The sequence below is a fragment of the Hyla sarda genome, chromosome 7, assembly GCF_029499605.1.
Source record: "Hyla sarda isolate aHylSar1 chromosome 7, aHylSar1.hap1, whole genome shotgun sequence".
In the NCBI taxonomy this organism is placed as follows: domain Eukaryota; kingdom Metazoa; phylum Chordata; class Amphibia; order Anura; family Hylidae; genus Hyla; species Hyla sarda.
In genome coordinates this window covers 64,718,411-64,737,243 of record NC_079195.1, presented here as the reverse complement: position 1 = coordinate 64,737,243, position 18,833 = coordinate 64,718,411, and the positions used below count along the sequence as shown (strand labels likewise).

Sequence of the window (18,833 nt, the reverse complement as noted above, 5' to 3'; positions counted from 1 at the left end):
CTGTTCAATTTTCTGGCATCAGTTGACTTTAAAAAAAAAAAAAAAAATTGTTTTTCACTGGAGTACCCTGCAAGCGGAAATTTAGAGTGCGGAATCCCATAGAAGTCTATGGGCTTTAATTTGAGGCGGAATTCCGCAAGCGGAAATTCTGCCGTGTGAACAGACCCTCATTACCTTCAACCAAATGGTACATTACATCGGCTCTGGGAATAGAAGTGGGGGAGGGGGCAATCATTTGTTGATCGCTTGGTTCTCTATGACTATATTTACTATAACAATGGATGTAATGTTAAAGAAAGCAAACAAGCATTTAGGCAAAGAAAAGGTTTAATAAAAAATCCAAAGTGCATAGCACTCACCCAGAATTCTTTGTTGTGGTTTAATACTCCAACAATTTCTACTCATCCCACAAAAAAAAAAAAAAAAAAGAAATTGTAATAATCAACCCCCTCCCCCTCCCCCACAATTTGGCTTCTGCATTCAAACATGTAGTCAAGTCCCTTCTCAATGAACAGCTCCTTGTGAACATAGCTTTGGCTGTTTTTCTTAACTATTTGTCTTTGCACAACAAACCTAATATACTACATAATAAATAATAAAAAAAAAAATGAAAAATTGTAGTGAATTTTAAGTCGAAATGTGCTGCCTTCTAAAATTATATACGGTATAAAAAAATAAAAAAAAACAGTCTAAATGGACTATATACAGATGCCATACATTGGGATAGCATTTTTATATTCTCTCAATTGTTCCCTTCCATAGCTAAAGGACAGCTCCAGTGTTAGTAATAGCTAGTACATTCTATAGTAGTTGATGGTGAAAGAAAAAACAAAAATGTACACAACTCATACACAACTATACTTCCTAAAAGTCGGGCTCACATGTTAGCTGTTATTCAAGTTAGGGCAGAAAATCGTAACAATGAGGTAGTTAAATAAAGACACTTCTGAAGTCCTCAAGCTGGAATGCTATAGCTAAAAAATGAGGATTTCTTAGTATTTGGGCACTTCTTGTTTAAACACAATTATGGGCCTTACATAAAAAAAAAAAAAAAAAAAAAAAAAAAAAATAAAAAAAAATCAAAACACCCAAAAATAAAAAAAAGATCAAAAACTATTCCAGATGTCAACAAATCAGATCAACGCACTCATTTTACAACCTGCGCTGAAAATGATAGCCGAAACCTAAATTGATTTCTATGGACAAGGCCTACAATTTTTGTCTTCACTACTTTCTATACATGAGGTCCAACATTTTTATTTTTATTTTTTTGTTTTATTAAACAAACCGTGTAAACGCTATTCAACTAAGATTAAAGAAGCAGAATGGGATTTCCTAACTACACTAAGAAAATAATAACCGTAATAAAATAGCAATATCACATAGCTCTACAATATTTGGACAAATTGACAGCAGGAGAAAAGGAAAAAAAAAAGTTTCGCTAAATGGCTTTAGTATCGCTTCAGGCAGTAATCCCCAAAACACCTTATTTTTAACATGAAAAGATAGGTTTTTGCCTTAGCTTAATGACCTTTCCGACATGGAACTGAAGGGATTTTTTTTTATTTTTTTACTTAAAATCATATGCGTTATTAGAGCCGCAAGGATTGGGCGTCAGGATCACTAGGGAGGTCAAGACCAGTTGATAGTTAAGAGGTGGTTGTGTGTATGGTCACCTCTGTTGAGGGATCAATAAGAGTTCTAAAAATCCCTACTGATGTGACTTGTCAAGTAGACCAGTCATTTTAATTTCCTGCTCCTATCATGGACACCAGTTTTGGTCATCGTCATTTGGCTTGTAAAGACATCACACAAATTATATCTAACCCTACCTCAAATCCTTATCTAAAAGTAACAAGAGGGTTTTCAACCAAATTTCTCCATTTGTTCTTGTAACAGCACACAGTATATATTTGGATACAAGTTTCACTACACTGCTTCCACAAGGGGATTCAGCTGAAGACAGATCCAAAAGGGGCATAAGAGCAGCTTAAAAAATTATCTATATTTTTTTTGCTGGACAGACGCAAAACTATCTAGATAAAGGTCAAAACCCCATGTTAAATAAAACACCAGCAGCAGGAAGAAGAGTAAGTTATAGATATATATTATTTCCCTGAGTTAGTGTGAAAGATTACCTTAAAAAAACAAAACTTGAGGTATAGTGGAAATATTAGAGCAACGTTTCAACGTTTACCAGTAGAGTGACCAGTCTTACGACAGACAAGCACCAGTATGCCGCAGACATAACGCCGGCAACGGGTGAAGGCGTTTCTGCCGCATCTTCACGGATAGGCAACGTTTCTACATATAATACTGCATATCTCCTTCATAACATATCAGCAATGTTGCCTGGAGAAAAAAAAAAAATAAGTATGATTCCCTGAAGAACGTGCTGGGTGTCCTGGGCAGTCAGTCAATTCTTTAGCGCCATTGAGTGGTTTGGCCAAGGAATCTCACATTGAATTGAATCTCAGACTCTCTTTGTTCATGTAACAGACGTTCCTCTGGTCTTGCATCACTGAGGGAAGAGGTAGAACCCCAAAAGAAAAAGTACACACTGTAGGTTTCACAGTAAGTATTGCTTGAGGAGGACAGGAGGGTTAGGAAAGGCCTTCATCACCTCTCAAAACACTGCGTGATACAGGAGTAGTGTCCATTGACTGGAAAGTTTCTGTTGTAAGACACTCCTAAGCAGGGTTTCACTTCTATAGGTACAGCGGCTAGTGAGACGCTGGCAGCAGTCTGTATGTGTGCCCGGGGCTGGATGGCAGAGGTCAGGCCGGAGGAGCAGGTCTGCAGAGGGAATGCTGACGTATGGGCTGTAGACACGATCTGCTGACAGCCGGCCTGTTGAGGAGCTGGCTGATGATGAAACTGCAGCTGGTGCTGGGAATGCAGAAAGTGGGGCATGTGCTGCTGGACGTGGGCTTGTGGTGGGGCCGGGGACTGTGGAAACAGACATGGAGTCACTCCATGGCTCAGCTGAGACTTGTGCTTATTGGCTTCTTTCACGTCATTGTCATGTGCACTAGATGGGATAGAAACCGGAAGTTAAAACCAGACGATAATATGGAAGTCAAATGCACTAACGTACTTCCCTAAACAACATTTTATTTAAATAACTCATTTCTCTTTATAGCTGTTATAACTCAGTTATTTTATGATTTTGAGCTCCTCTGCAAAAAGTGTTAAAAATTTGAAAAGTCCTAGGGATGTTTAAAAAATTTTTTTTTTTTTTTTTTATCTGTCGGTGTCTGTGTTCAGACCTCAATAGATCTCTAGAACGGGCTTCCAAATGCTTCTCTCTCTGCTCTATGTCAACCAGATCTCTCAATTGACTTCCCACAGACCCAAGAAAGAACACACACACACACACACACACACACACACACTTCTCCTGGCTCTTTTTAGTGATCACAACTATTTCTACAACTATTCTTTTTAATGAAAGCACCCATTTAAGTCTGGGCTTGGGCACCTGCGGGAGCTTTAAAAAGGTGCCCATACATTTTTTTTTTTTTTATCAAAAGTGTACCAAAACTTTGAAACATCTTCTGACCTGTCAGAGACAAGTTGGGATCATTGGGGGCCTGGCTGCTGAGACCCCCACTGATTGCTAGAATTAATGGACAGAAGTGCCCGACTAAGCGATGTGTCCCTTCATTTCTGCTCGGTTTCCCTGCACTTCTGCAATGTACAGCTTTCATCCAATCTACCTACCAACAGTATCTGCTGGACTTTGTAATGGCAGGGGTATAGATAGGACGAACCGAAATTTCTTATGGGAACCAGATAGGCCCACAGTGGATATATACACACACACACACACACACTCAGAGACAAAGATAGCACTGTGGTGATATTTATGGTGAAACTGGTGTTTTACACTATTTAGGGTGTGTTTGCACAAAGCAAGAATGGATTTGTTTATTTAAAAACCCTAAATATAGAGAGACACCCTCTAATAGACAGGACACCTAGTGCACTTCAGTTTTATTTATAGTTCTGAAAACAAAGTCATTTGGAAACCAGGCAACTTCCTTGCCCCAAATGCTCATACAGAAACAGACATATGTAATGAAAAGGAAGTGGTACATTCAGTGTGTGTATATATTATATATATATATATATATATATATATATATATATATATATATATATATTTATTTCTGCAAGTATCTAATACAGGCTATGGTACACAGAATAGGTACTTACATCAGTAATCTCTCAATGCAAGGCACAAGGATGTCCCAGGAGTACACAGTAAGACGGTGAAGCCTCGTAGGCCAGGAGGGTGTAAGCCGCAAGATAATGCGGGAGGCTGCGACGCATGCAGCCGCCACGAGGGATGGAATGTAATTTAAAAACATGTGATCTGTAAGGAAACACAAGAACAAATGTTAAGAATCATTTCTAAGATACCTTCTGATACTTGGCTTAGATGAAAGAAAAAAAAAGAAAGAAAAAGGAAAGAAAGAAAAAAAATAAAGAGAAATAAGAAAAAGAAAAAAAAAAGGAAAGAAAGAAAGAAAAAAAAATTAAAGCAAGAAAGTAAGAAAGCAAGCAAGCAAGCAAAAGAGAAAGAAAAAAAAATAAAGAAATAAGAGAAAAAGAAAAAAAGAAAGGAAAGAAAGAAAGAAAGGAAAGAAAAAGTAAAAAGAGAAAGCAAGAAAGAAAAAGAAAGAAAGGGTCCTCACCTTGCAGAGATACTTCTAAGAAATAGTCTGCATATTTGGCCATGTAGATTTTGGTCTTTTCTAGGCAGATCATGGGCCAGCCGTCATGGAGGTCAGTGTCATGGACAGCAATGGACAAGTAGTAATCTATGAAGTGGGCAGGAGTTGGCAGGCACAAGTTCCACTGAAAGGTCTCCAGCAGCAGAAGCTCCATGTGGAGCAGGTTCTGTTTGGTTAGCACCAGGTTCATGTTGGTCATACATCCTAGACTGTTCAGCTGATCCAGTTTTGGTACTCTGTCCTCCTTATCTTCAAATTTACCTGAAAAGGAAATTTTTTTTTATTAAATAATGCATGAAATCATCTATAGAAGTTCTGCAGTTGAATTCCTCACACGACAAAAGAGAAGTGACAGTATAGGCTGAACAGCCAAGGCTTTGAAACTGTTGGAGGTAAAATTCAGGAGGCTATCCGGTATATAACACCAATGGAAACCTATTATGTATACCACTGCATAGGCAATTACGCATGTTAAAACTTTTTCCTTTTTGCAAGATGTTTTTTCCATATGAAAGCACACAGCACTTATATATACAGTTATATATGCAGTTGGCTGCAGCACCCCAGACATCTGGTGCACAGAGCTAACTCCGCACCGTTAGGGATGACTGGCGATGTTGGGCGGAGGCTTGTGATGTCACGGCCACGCCCCCTCAATGCAAGTCAAAGAGAGGGGGCGTGACGGACGTCACGCCCCCTCCCTTAGACTTGCATTGAGGGGGCCTGGCCGTGACATCACAAGTGGGGCGTGGCCGTGACATCACAAGTGGGGCGTGGCCGTGACATCACAAGTGGGGCGTGGCCGTGACATCACAAGTGGGGCGTGGCCGTGACGTCACGAGCCTCTGCACCCAACGCTTTAAACAAACGCCGGGTACAGCAGAGCGATCGCAGGGGTCCCCAGCGGCGGGACCCCCACGATCAGACATCTTATCCCCTATGCTTTAGACAGGGGATAAGATGTCTAGAGACGGGGTACCCCTTTAAATCTATCTATCTATGCCAAATGGGGCCACCAGATGAATGGGAGCCTAAGCATTGGCATAGGACATGTACAGATACTGAAAATGTAGTGTAAACATAGCTAAAAGCCATGAACGTAATAGTAACGTGTTTTCAGCCCCTAATATGGCCACCACATCCAGCCTGACAACAACTAACTATGGTGCACCAATGGTCTGCGGCATGTGGCCAAAAATAAATAGGCGCAAAAACACACCGTGATATCACTTTCTATTCCCCTAGTTCCACATGAAAAGCTCCGTATGCCCCACGGTACGTTACACTCAAACACTAAACACTGCCATACAGAAGCACCGGGGCTGATGGGATAGAAGCATTAAGGAATGCTTGAAATACCACTGTTTACAAAAAGACCTTTTACACCAAATTAATAATGAGAAGCAATAAGCTGAAGTCCGGCGCACAGTGCTGGGCGCCATCATTTATACAGATCAGCCACTATTACAATGCGATCACTTGATAAGTAAAATCCCATTATCCGCCAGCCACATGCATTACACAAATCCACCTCCACTAGAGACTACGCCATTCAGTGCAAACAGTAACCCCACTGTTACACTGGAGGATGCCAAAGTCATGTCAATACATACATGAGAGGGTGAGAAGTTCCGTAGTGCCAGGCATTTACCATTACACATAACACAGAAAATGATGGAGAAAACACAATAAACTGGGAAATTCACTAAAAACTACAAGGCAATAGAGGAGCAGCCAAGCAGATCCCAGCACTGATCAGTCTAGTGTTTCCCAACCAGGGTGCCTCCAGGTGTTGCAAAACTACAACTTCCAGCATGCCTGGACAGCCAAAGGCTGTCCAGGCATGCTGGGAGTTGTAGTTTTGCAACATCTGGAGCCACCCTGGTTGGGAAACACTGGATCAGTCAAAGGCCATTTGAAAAATGAATTACACTTCATCTCTCCATAGAAGTCAATGGAAAGATAGCAACAGTTTTGTGCAAAAGGGGAATTTGACATAAACATTTATGAAGGGTCATTGAGGACATGTTCACATGGACAAAATTAATGTGTTTTGCTTGAAAACTAACCTATTGAGTTTAGTCTGAGACCAGCGAAAAATTTAAGTTTTTCACATTTTTTTATTCTGCCTACAAAGTAGTAACAGGTCACTTTAGTGAGGATCTGCCTGAACGCAGCAATGTTATATCTTATTGAAATCAATGGGAGATTGCAGAAATATTATATATATATATATATATATATATATATATATATTAATAAAAAATTATATATTATATATATATATTATATATTATATATATATATATAAATTAAACACACACACACACACACACACACACCATATATTATAAATACATACACACACACACACACACACACACACCCATATATTATAAATACATACACACACACACACACACACCATATATTATAAATACATACACACACACACACATACACACCATATATTATAAATACATACACACACACACACACACACACACCATATATTATAAATACATACACACACACATACACACCATATATTATAAATACATACACACACACACACACACATACAAACACATACACACCATATATTATAAATACATACACACACACACATACAAACACACACACACACACAGTTTCTGTGAATGTTTGTACTGTTTTTAGCACTGAGCCACAACGCACCAGAAAACACTTCACAATAAAACATTGTTTAAGCTTTTTGAGACTTCTACATGTGGCTTTTAACCCTGAGGACATGCACTCATAGTTTTGTAAAATCTCGTGGCTTTAATGGGGTACTCTGGTGGACAACATTTTTTTTTCCAAATCAACTGGTGCCAGAAAGTTAAAACAGATTTGTAAATTACTTCTATTAAAAAAAAAAATTTTTATCCTTCCAGTACTTTTGAGCAGCTGTATGCTACAGAGGAAATTTTCTTTTTGAATTTCTTTTTTGTCTTGTCCACAGTGCACTCTGCTAACACCTGATGCCCGTATCAGGAACTGTCCAGAGCAGGAGAAAATCCTCATAGCAAACCTATGCTGCTCTGGACAGTTCCTGATACGGGCATCAGGTGTCAGCAGAGAGCACTGTGGACAAGACAAAAAAAAATAAAATAATAATATCCTCTGTAGCATACAGCTGCTAAAAAGTACTGGAAGGGAAAATATTTTTTTTAATAGAAGTCATTTACAAATCTGTTTAAAATAAATAAATAAAGTTTTCCACCAGAGTACCCCTTTAATGGATTGTGCGCATTGTTCTCAAGCAAATGATGTGTCTAAAGGGAAACCATGGGAGGCGGATGTGCTTGTTCTAACTGAAAAAGTAAGTAAGTGCTTACAAAAACCATTATGTATTTTTTCATACACACTGACCAACCAGAACATTAAGACCACCTGCCTTAGGGTGCTTTCACACTACGATTGTAGTGTACAGTTGCTGGATTCGGTTGGGAGGGGCAGAAACCGTCCGCTCCCGTATCCCAGCTGGATCCTGCCCGAACCCCATTAATTTCAATGAGCCGACCGGAGTAAAACGCCGACTCCAGTTGTCTTATTTTTCCCCAAATAAGGTTTTCTGACCGGATAAATATGAGACAACCGGAGTCAGCGTTTGACTCCAGTCGGCTCATTGAAATTAATGGGGTTCGGCCTGGATTCGGCTGGGATACGGGAGCGGACGGTTTTCGCCCCTCCCAACTGGATCCAACAACCGTACACTACAATCGTAGTGTGAAAGCACCCTTATATTGTGTCACAGCGTGGACTCCACCAGACCTCAGTTAATCTGCAGCAGTAAGGCCCCGTTTACAACCCCGTTTTTCCATCTAGTTGAAAGAGACCGTATTCCTTTTTAAAATTAGAAAACGTGGTACCTCTAAAACAGGATGCAGGGATCATTCATGCATCTCTCCCTGCTAGACACTTGTGCCGTGAATAGGCTCTGTATGGCTGGGTTCACGTGTCCGGCACAGTTTGCCTTTGGCAAGTACCGGAGGGAAACTGATGCTAGAACTGGTCTCATTCCATTTGAACATCATCCAGTGTCTCAATTTTGATGCCGGATGGTTGTACACGGAGGATGGCACCGGACAGGGGAATGCAGCTTGCTGCGTTATCTTGTCCGGAATCCAGAAACAATGGATGCCGGATGCCATACAACCGATGCATGTTGTCATCGGTCATGGCATCAGTTGCGTCGAGATCTAGGCAGACTTCATCTATGCTGGACATATGTGAACCCAGCCTAATAGAGTGCCGATCAACAAGATCTGTGCAGGATCAGGCCATGTAATAGGGTCCTAACTCTCGGACTAAATCCCCCACACATTAGCCTTGGGAACTCTTGACACTTCTCCTCCCTAGGAACACACTTAGTACCTACCAACTACTGTATATGGGGAACACCTCATAAGACGTGCCGTTTGAGGAACTCCGACAGACATACTCCGGTAGCCATCACAATTTGGAGCTTGTTGCTCAGATCCTTAATTTGGTCATTTCTTTTGCTGCTTTCAACACATGAACTTCAAGACCGTTCACCTGTTGCCTAAAATACACCACCCCTTGACAGGTGTCATAGTCAGATTCTAATGTTATTGCTGACCGAGTAAAGGGGTACTCCACTGCTCAGCATTTGGAGCAAACTGTTCCCAACACTGGAGCCAGAAGCTAGTGACATAATAGATCCACCCCCTCATGGCGTCACAATCCACCCTCTCAATGCAAGTCTATGTGAGGGGGCGTGGCGGCTGTCACGCCCCCTCCCATAGACTTGCATTGAGGGGCGGGGCGTGACATCATGAGGGGGTGGGGCTATGACATCACAAACTCCCGGCTCCAGTGTTCGGAACAGTTTGTTCCAAACGCTGAGCAGCAGAGTACCCATTTAAGTTCTATTTTACATTGTCATGAGACATTTGGAGTCTTTATGTGAATGCAATATGCTCCAAAAAGTCAAAAATAGTCCAGTGAAAATTTAGACAATGTTTAGAAACCATTTCCAAACTATCCCATTTGTGGCGGATCTTCCAGACCAGAGTACTGTCTGCACATGCTCAGTCACTCTCCATTCTGAATCAACATGGTGACAGTCATACAATCTATGGGAACAATGCAAGGATGTACCAGCTAAGCGACTATACAAAGGAAAGCCAATGATTTATAGATGAGACAGCAAGAGCCTCTTAACTCTCCATCTACAGCCAGTCGAACTGCAGACGATGTGGAAAAAGAAAACAGAGCCATGAGGAATGTAGCTCGCGTAACAATATGTTTATATAATGTAAGTTCTTACTTGCTAATAGCAAACAGGACAGCGCCACGATGTGTAACTGTTGGATAGAGATATCGTATCGGTCCATGAAGAGGTCCAGCAGGTAGACCGCGAGGTGACGGGCAGTAGGACACAGCTTAAATCGATTACTGACAATAGCGATCAAGTCTGCAAAGTAGCGTCTTAAGTTCAGCTGGGGAGATTGGCCTTTGTAGGACGGAAGCTTCAATTCCTAAGTAAACAGAGAGGTCATTTAAGCCTGGAGACAAACGCTCTGGATATAATAACACAGACACACATTAGGTGGGAAGGAATACAGTGTTTATACAGTTCTAGCTGGAATTGCTACATCTTAAAACGGGTACTCAAGTGGAAAACAGTTTTTTTTTAAATAATCAACTGGTGACGAAAAGTTAAAACCGATTTGTAAATTACTTCCATAAAAAAAAAAAAAAAAATCTTAATCCTTCCAGTACTTATTAGCGGCTGTATACTACAGAGAAAATTCTTTTCTTTTTGGATTTCTTTTCTGTCTGACCACAGTGCTCTCTGCTGACACCTCTGTCCATTTTAGGAACTGTCCAGAGCAGCATATGTTTTCTCCTGCTCTGGACAGTTCCTGACACGGGAGAGAGGTGTCAGCAGAGAGCACTGTGGACAGACAAAAGAAATCAAAAAAGAAAAGAATTTTCTCTGTAAGTATACAGCCGCTAATAAGTACTGGAAGGATTAAGATTTTTTTTTTTTTTTTTATAGAAGTAATTTGCAAATCTGTTAAAAGAAAATGGGTTTCAAAGGTCAAAGATATTTGGTTTAAAATAATAATTAATATTTATTAGTATAGAATAATAATAGATTAAATAGGGAATGTACAGGGCCCTTGTACTCCCCTAATTAATTTAAAGTAATACAAAATTATAAAATATAATAAAAACAACAATGAATATATCAACTATAAAAATATTCTGCGACTTGAGCCTGTAATATCAGTATAACAATCTCATAATCCTGTGGAACAACAATTTTCAATGCAAATGTTCATTCAATTGTTCCTGTTCTCAGAGATCTTCAATATAAAGCAGATACAATGTAGCAGCTACAGATATACAGTTAATCAATTGATGCAATGGTATTGTATCTATCCAGACAGTGATAACCCGATCCAGCCGATGCAATGTAGCGCTTGGTGATCAGTAGCAAGTTGATTAACAGTCACTCAAGATCACTCCTTATGAATGAATCTCTGTGTATATCACACATTAAAAAGTCATATTAAATCAGCCAACTTGCAATAAACTCCATAAAATGCTCACCACTCCCCGGGGTACCACGGATCTCCCTTAAGTGTAGTCCTGTATGCCGGCTGTATAGGATCTTTCGCCAGGTTCCTTGCCTCAGTCAGGGATCGCACTGCTGGAGTCTCGGCCAGCTCCTAAGTACGCAGCACTTGGTGGTGGGCACCGTTTGGGGGGACTGCAGTGCTGTCAAGCGGAGTCCCTTAGTCGGACAAGCTGGGAATGGTGGCGGTCAGCGAGCCTAAAGTCCTTATTGTGGATAGCCCGATTGGCTTTTTACTTACAATTAATGTAACGGCTGGATGCGGTATACAAAGTGAATAACCCGGCGGCGTTCCTTGTGCACAGGTCGCACGCTCGGGAGATGCCGCACTGTAATAGATGTCTTGGATCTGTCGGGTGATCACTGTTAATGTCAGGCAAGTGTTCTATATTGTCAGGCTCAATATCGCATATTTATGATCGCTGGACGCGTTTCAAAACCATCCTCTGTTTTTCTTCAGCAGCGGAACCGCGATCCCCCAAACGGTGCCCACCACCAAGTGCTGCTTTCTTAGGAGTTGGCCGAGACTCCAGCAGTGCGATTCCTGACTGAGGCAAGGCACCGGGCGAAAGATCCTATACAGCCGGAATACAGGACTACACTTAAGGGAGATCCGTGGTACCCCGGGAGTGGTGAGCATTTTATGGAGTTTATTGCAAATTGGCTGATTTAATATGACTTTTTAATGTGTGATATACACAGAGATTCATAAGGAGTGATCTTGTGCGACTGTTAATCAACTTGCTAAGCTGTAAACCATTGGAAAAACTGCTGCCATTCAGCTAAGGCTATAAAAACTTGTAAACTCCGATTGTTAGCTTAAACTTTAAACATGACTATGGGATTCTACTAGGGAAATCATGTCTTATAATAAATGCCCCTTCCTGGATCCTCCCACTGCCCTATCTTCAGCAGCAGATCAGCACACAAAAAGGAGAAGGCAGCAGCTTCTGCCCAACTACCTCTCTCTGCTAGAAGAGCTTAGAAGAACTTGGTGGAACAGCTTCTTGGATTCAACTTTGTTTATAAATACATTAGCATATTAATACAGAGGAGTCAGAGTCGGAAGTACAAAAAACTGCGGAGTCAGAGTATTTATCTACCGACTCCACAGCACTGGTGGTCATGTCATGGTTTTAGCCATGATTTTCCAAAACCACAATGTATAAATCAACCCTTAAAAAAAAAAAAAAAAAAAAAAAAAAAAAAAAAAGGTGTACACCACCACTGTATGGCCTAGCCATGAGGGCTCTGCAAGTAAAAGGCCATCTCAGAAGCACCGCGTGCCCTCCGTTGTTTACACGGCTACAGCGGCTAACCATTATGTGGCTGTAATTGTCACTGGAAATGAGATGACTACACAGCACAGCTTCACATATTAAATCAGCTGCTGCACCTGCCTTGAGGCCCCATCATTTTGCTGAACGTAAGTGCTGGGGGTCTGATCCCCACTGATAGTCTACTGGTGTTTAAAGGGGTACTCTGCCCCTGGACATCTTCTCCACTATCCAAAAGGATAGGGGATAAGAGGTCTTATCGCGAGGGTCCGGCCAATCGGACTCCTGCAATCTCCGGGTGGCATCTGGGGGTTCTGAACATTTTTGTCCAGAACGCTGGGTTCCGACGGCCGTGGGCATGGCGGCTGTGGTCGCTTGTCAGGCCACCTCCCATAGAAGAATTTCTCTTTTATTAAGTGATGATATTTAATAAAGATATGCCATGACTTTATGACGGGAGAGGACCACTGACCACTGGGACCCCCACCAATCGTGACAATGAAGGGCCACAGCACAAATTTAGCACTGCTGCTGTTCTTCAGCTCTTTTTTTCCCCTTCTACACAGTGCTGCCATGTAGGAAAAAACAGCAAAGAAGCCATATTATAGAATCAGTGATGAAGCCTATTCATACTAAAACAGTGTTTCCCAAACAGGGTGCCTCCAGCTGTTGCAAAACTACAACTCCCAGCATGCCCAGACAGCCTTCGGCTGTCTGGGCATGCTGGGAGTTGTAGTTTTGCAACAGCTGGAGGCACCCTGTTTGGGAAACACTGTATTTAGGAATGGTGCGGGTCCCAGCAGTCGGTCCATTGTCATTATCCTGTGAGAAGCCATTTTGCATCACACTTATATTGTCATATTATTAGCAAACTAGCGTGCATGTGTTTTGAACCGATTATTGGGGCAAAACAGCATTCCTAGGAACGCTAATTCCCAACAATTGGCCCATGTAAGGGTGTACTTACACAGTCAGGTTCATAAATTGAAATGATTAAATACAAAGCCAGGAATGGAGAAGTCTCAGCCTTTCCTTTATAGGTGTTCTCCATTTAAGATCTGTTCCTGACTTTATATTCAATAATTGCAATTAAAAACCGATCAGCTGACAAACCAGGAAACGCTCATTCATCAGCTCATTGGATCCTTGGCGCGGCCAATAAAATAATCATTATTAGGGGCACATCCGGTGTGTGTAGGTGCTTTACAGCCGATAATGGTAAATTTAAAAAGGGCCCCCATGAACCGTCCATGGTTAGTCAAGCAGTGTGTGAGAGATCGGTGCTTGTTATCCTGCCTCCATCAGCCAGTATAAGGGTGCGTTCCCACAGGGCGTATGCTGCGCAAAATACGCTGCGCAAAATTTATGGCAGCAGCGGGATATACGCTGCGTTTTCCCTGCTCACTATACACACAGGGCTTTCCGGCGGCAGCCCTATGTGTGTATTGAGTTTTGGAGGCGGGGCTGTGTGCCGGTGTGTCTGTGACGCACGGCTCCGCCCCCAAAACTCACTACATAGGGCTGTCGCCAGAAAGCCCTGTGTGTACAGTGAGCAAGGAATACGCAGCGTATTTCCCGCTGCTGCCGTAAATTTTGCGCAGCGTCAAATACGCTGCGTGTATGCCCTGTGGGAATGCACCCTAAAATGGCCTTAGAGGGGTACTCCGCTGGAAAATTTTTTGTAAATGACTTCTATAAAAAAAATCTTAATCCATCCAGTACTTATTAGCTGCTGACTACTACAGAGGAAATTCTTTGCTTTTTGGAACACCGAGCTCTCTGCTGATATCATGACCACAGTGCTCTCTGCTGACACCTCTGTCCATTTTAAGAACTGTCCAGAGTAGGAGAAAATACCCATAGAATACATATGCTGCTCTGGACAGTTCCTAATATGGACAGAGATGTCAGCAGAGACCACTGTGGTCATGATGTCAGCAGAGAGCTCTGTGTTCCAAAAAGAAAATAATTTCCTCTGTAGTATTCAGCAGCTAATAAGTACTGGAAGGATTAAGATTTTTTAATAGAAGTAATTTACAAATCTGTTTTACTTTCTGGCACCAGTTGATTAATAAAAAAATAAAAAAAGTACCCCTTTAATCCTTCCAGTACTTCTCAGATGCTATATGCTCGACAGGAAGTTATTTTCTTTTTTAATTTCCTGTCAGACCACAGTGCTCTCTGCTGACATCTGTCCATTTTAGGAACTGTCCAGAGTAGGAGAAAATCCCCATAGAAAACCTGTCCTTCTCCAGACAGTTCCTAAAATGGACAGAGGTATCAGCAGACAAAAAAGAAAAAAGAACTTCCTCTGGAGCAGCAGCTGATAAGTACTGGAAGGATTAAGAATTTTAAATAGATGCGTTTAACTTTCTGGCACCAGTTGATTTAAAATAAAATGTTTTTCCACCAGAGTACCCTTTTAAGCCGATGTCAGACATTTTTGGCGGTGGCTAATCGTTGCTGAAAAAGAAAGAATTGGGCATAAGGTAATCCAGCAGCCAGATCCTTGTCTACTCTGACATCTGCCATGAAGGTAGAGTGGAGAAGCCCCAATACACATGATCAGCCAGTCCCTCCGATCCTGCACTTTTATTGGAGGAATCCAGTGTACATCCAGTACTAAGATCTAAAAAACTTACATCAGTTTGCACGTTATTTCAGTTCACTGAGCTCAAATCCAAGTGACACAACTTAGCAGGATAGAACTGAAGAGGACAGATGGAAACTGATGCACTTCTGACAGCAGGCGCCATACATAGCTAGCAGATGAGTCAAAGGCATCCAAAAACAATGGGGATTTGTTGGACTCAGCACCACAGATGCCGCTAATGCCGACAGAACTGAACCGTCGCCTCAGATATGGAAAAAATAAAAAGTCTGTGTGTAGCCACAGTCTCCAACTAGTCATAAACTTGACAGAGATGAAAGGAGTCTGCCGCCATTTACAGGGGATGTCAATAAGCCTCAGGCTTCTGTGTTCTAAGGAAAAAAAGACCGAAAGGTTTTATCCCACAAAAGACATTTATCACCTATCTGCAGGATCCACAGTGTCTGACTGGAAGGGGGTTCAGCCACTGGGATCTCCACCAATCATGAAAATGGGGCTCCAGTATACCCCTGGTTAAATGGAACAGTCGTCGGACATGTGTGTTGCCCATTCATCTATCTATCTATATGGGCTAGGTGAACATAGCGGAGTACAGTGTTCAGCTAGCTTTTTAAAGGGGTTCTCCACTGGCCAGTGTTCGGAAGCAAATGTTCCAAACGCTGTTTTTGCACTGCAGGGGTCGGCCACGCCCACACCCCCTCAATGCAAGTCTATGGGAGGGGGCTGGGGTGTTTCTTTTTCATAAAAAAATAAAACGTAAAATGTTTGCAGACTTTGCCTACGCCCAGTGATGTAAAAACATATACCGGTATACGCCAAATTTCCAAAGAAGATTGGATGATATTTAAAGGTTGCACACTTTGATCAGTTTTGTAAAAGTAGGCAAAAAATAAGAGATTTTTCAATGTTAATTACTTTTATTAGGAAAACCAGAAATCACACGCATAAAATAGTAAAACTAGACACTAAGATTAATAGGTAGTATGATAGGCAAAACGGGTTATATCAATCAACTATGAATGTTGCAATCCCTTCCTTTGTCACTTGGTGACGACTTTTCTGTGATGCTCGACTACCCTCAACAATTGTTTTTGTTGTTAGTCTCTGACCGATTCGTTAAACTTTTTTTTTTTATCAGAGCAATTCCTCTTTCTGTGGTATCATTGACCACCTTAACCCCTTAAGGACCAGGGAGTTTTCCGTTTTTTTTTTTTGCACTTTCGTTTTTTCCTCCTTACCTTTAAAAAAAATCATAACTCTTTCAATTTTGCACCTAAAAATCCATATGATTGCTTATTTTTTGCGCCACCAATTCTACTTTGTAATGACATCAGTCATTTTACCCAAAAATCTATGGCGAAACGGAAAAAAAAAATCATTGTGAGACAAAATAGAAAAAAAATACGCCATTTTGTAACTTTTGGCGGCTTCCGGTTTGGTAAATTTGGTACATTTTTTGGTAATAATGACACCTTATCTTTATTCTGTAGGTCCATACGATTAAAATGATACCCTACTTATATTAGGTTTGATTTTGTCGGACTTCTGGAAAAAATCATAACTACATGCAGGAAAATGTATACGTTTAAAATTGTCATCTTCTGACCCCTATAACTTTTTTATTTTACCACGTATGGGGCGGTATCTGAAGTTTTTAGCGGTACCCTTGTTGTATTGATCGGACTTATTGATCGCTTTTTATTCATTTTTTCATGATCTAAAAAGTGACCAAAAATACACTATTTTGGACTTTGGAATTTTTTTTGCGCGTACGCCATTGACCGTGCGGTTTAATTAACAATATATTTTTATAATTCGGACATTTACGCACACGGTGATACCATAAATGTTTCTTATTATTTGCACAGTTTTTTTTTTTTTTTAAATGGGAAAAGGGGGGTGATTCAAACTTTTATTAGGGGAGGTGTTAAATGATCTTTATTCACTTTTTTTGCAGTGTTGTAGCTCCCATAGGGACCTATAACACTGCACACACTGATCTATTACATTGATCACTGGTTTCTCATAGGAAACCAGTGATCGATGATTCTGCCGCTTGACTGCTCATGCCTGGATCTCAGGCAGTGAGCAGTCATTCGGCAATCGGACACCAGGAGGTATGTAGGGACCCTCCTCGTGTCTAACAGCTGTTCGGGATGCCGCGGCAATCCTGAACAGCTCTCTGAGCTAACCGGCATGGTTTCATTTTCGACGCAGCGTTCAACTTTGAACGCCGTGTCTAAAGGGTTAATAGCGCGCGGCACCGCGATCACTGCCACGCGCTATTAGCCATGGGCCCGGCCGTTGTTGTCGTGGCCCCACGTTATAGAAGGGGAAAGGACTCAGGACGTACCTGTACGTCCTTGGTCCTTAAGGGGTTAAGAGGGTTCACATGGCTTTTTATAGAATCACTGCAGTATTCTGTCACATCGATGATCCCAAACAATTCAAGGAATGTCTGTTTTATTAGTAACGAAATGGCTCAGGTCTTTTCCTTAAAAAACTATATTCTTACCCTCTAATCGTTCCATTTCCTTTTTCGTTGCAGGTTTAATTTCTAAATTTTTTATTTATATTTTCTATATCAGACAAAACGTGCAATCCATTTCATTCCTTCCAATTCTCGTTGAGGCATGCACAATAGGAGCGATAACTTGCACTCACCGCACTGCTGGTGTCTAAATCTCCAGAGGTCCGGGGCACCGGGAGGGCGTCAGGCTGGAAACGAAGCACTCAGAGGGTACACTGGTCGTTTCACCCGACTATGCGCGCTTCTTCCGGCCTCAATGAGGCCGGAAGGAGCGGGCATAGTCGGGTGAAACGACCGGAGCACCCTCTGAGCGCTTCCTTTCCAGCTTCAGTGCTCAGAGGCTACACCGGTCATTTCACGCGACTATGCGTGCTTCTTCCGGCTTCAATGAGGCCAGAAGAAGCGCGCATAGTCGCGTGAAATGACCGGCGTAGCATCTGAGCGCTTTGTTTCCAGCCTGACGTCCCCAGACCTCTGGAGATTTAGACACTAGCAGTGCGATGAGTGCAAGTTATCGCTCCTTTTGTGCACTTTACTGTTACTCCAGTTTTGTTACATGCACCCCACAGGTGTCAGGCTATTCGCAAGACTCCTATCCTCCTCAGCCCACGTACCTCCCCAGCATTAGTGACATAGAACGTTGTGCTCTCCCCTTTGTTCTTCAGTTCTACTCCAAACTTCTCGATGAGGCATAGTCAACTGTTTAGTGAAGAGGACAACTTTAAATGCATTTATTGCCTTTGCCATCCACCTTGCTTGATGCAGAGCTCCTGGGATCCTGAAACAAGTTGTTTTGAGACCATCCTCCTTAGTACAGGAGTGAGAGTTGTAATCTCTCTTTTTAGTCTTCTCTTGGATGACTTCTGTCTTGTAGGACATTTTGGATGTAGTCAACCATTTTTACTACTACTACATCCAGCATTGTCGTATATGCCTTCTTATCATCAAGTGAAGCCCACAGACTTCGGGATTTCCGAAAAATCTGGATGTCAGGACCACTTGATGCCATGTCACAACACTCCTTTTAATATTAATTCATGGGTGT

General features: G+C 41.7%; 1 protein-coding gene across 5 annotated transcripts in view; it reads right to left on the bottom strand.

Annotated features, from left to right (window-relative positions):
* Positions 1-319: 319 nt before the first annotated feature.
* The window catches only part of CCNJ (cyclin J), a 24,444-nt gene continuing 5,930 nt past the window's right edge, over positions 320-18,833 (bottom strand). For all 5 annotated transcript variants that reach the window (XM_056529058.1, XM_056529057.1, XM_056529055.1 and 2 more), the window contains exons 3-6: positions 10,054-10,264; positions 4,701-5,000; positions 4,219-4,378; positions 320-3,031 (exon numbers count right to left, since the gene is read on the bottom strand). In XM_056529058.1, the coding sequence (XP_056385033.1) occupies positions 2,620-3,031; positions 4,219-4,378; positions 4,701-5,000; positions 10,054-10,264 (1,083 nt within the window). In that variant the 3' untranslated portion in view covers positions 320-2,619. The remainder of the gene's footprint in view (positions 3,032-4,218; positions 4,379-4,700; positions 5,001-10,053; positions 10,265-18,833) is intronic.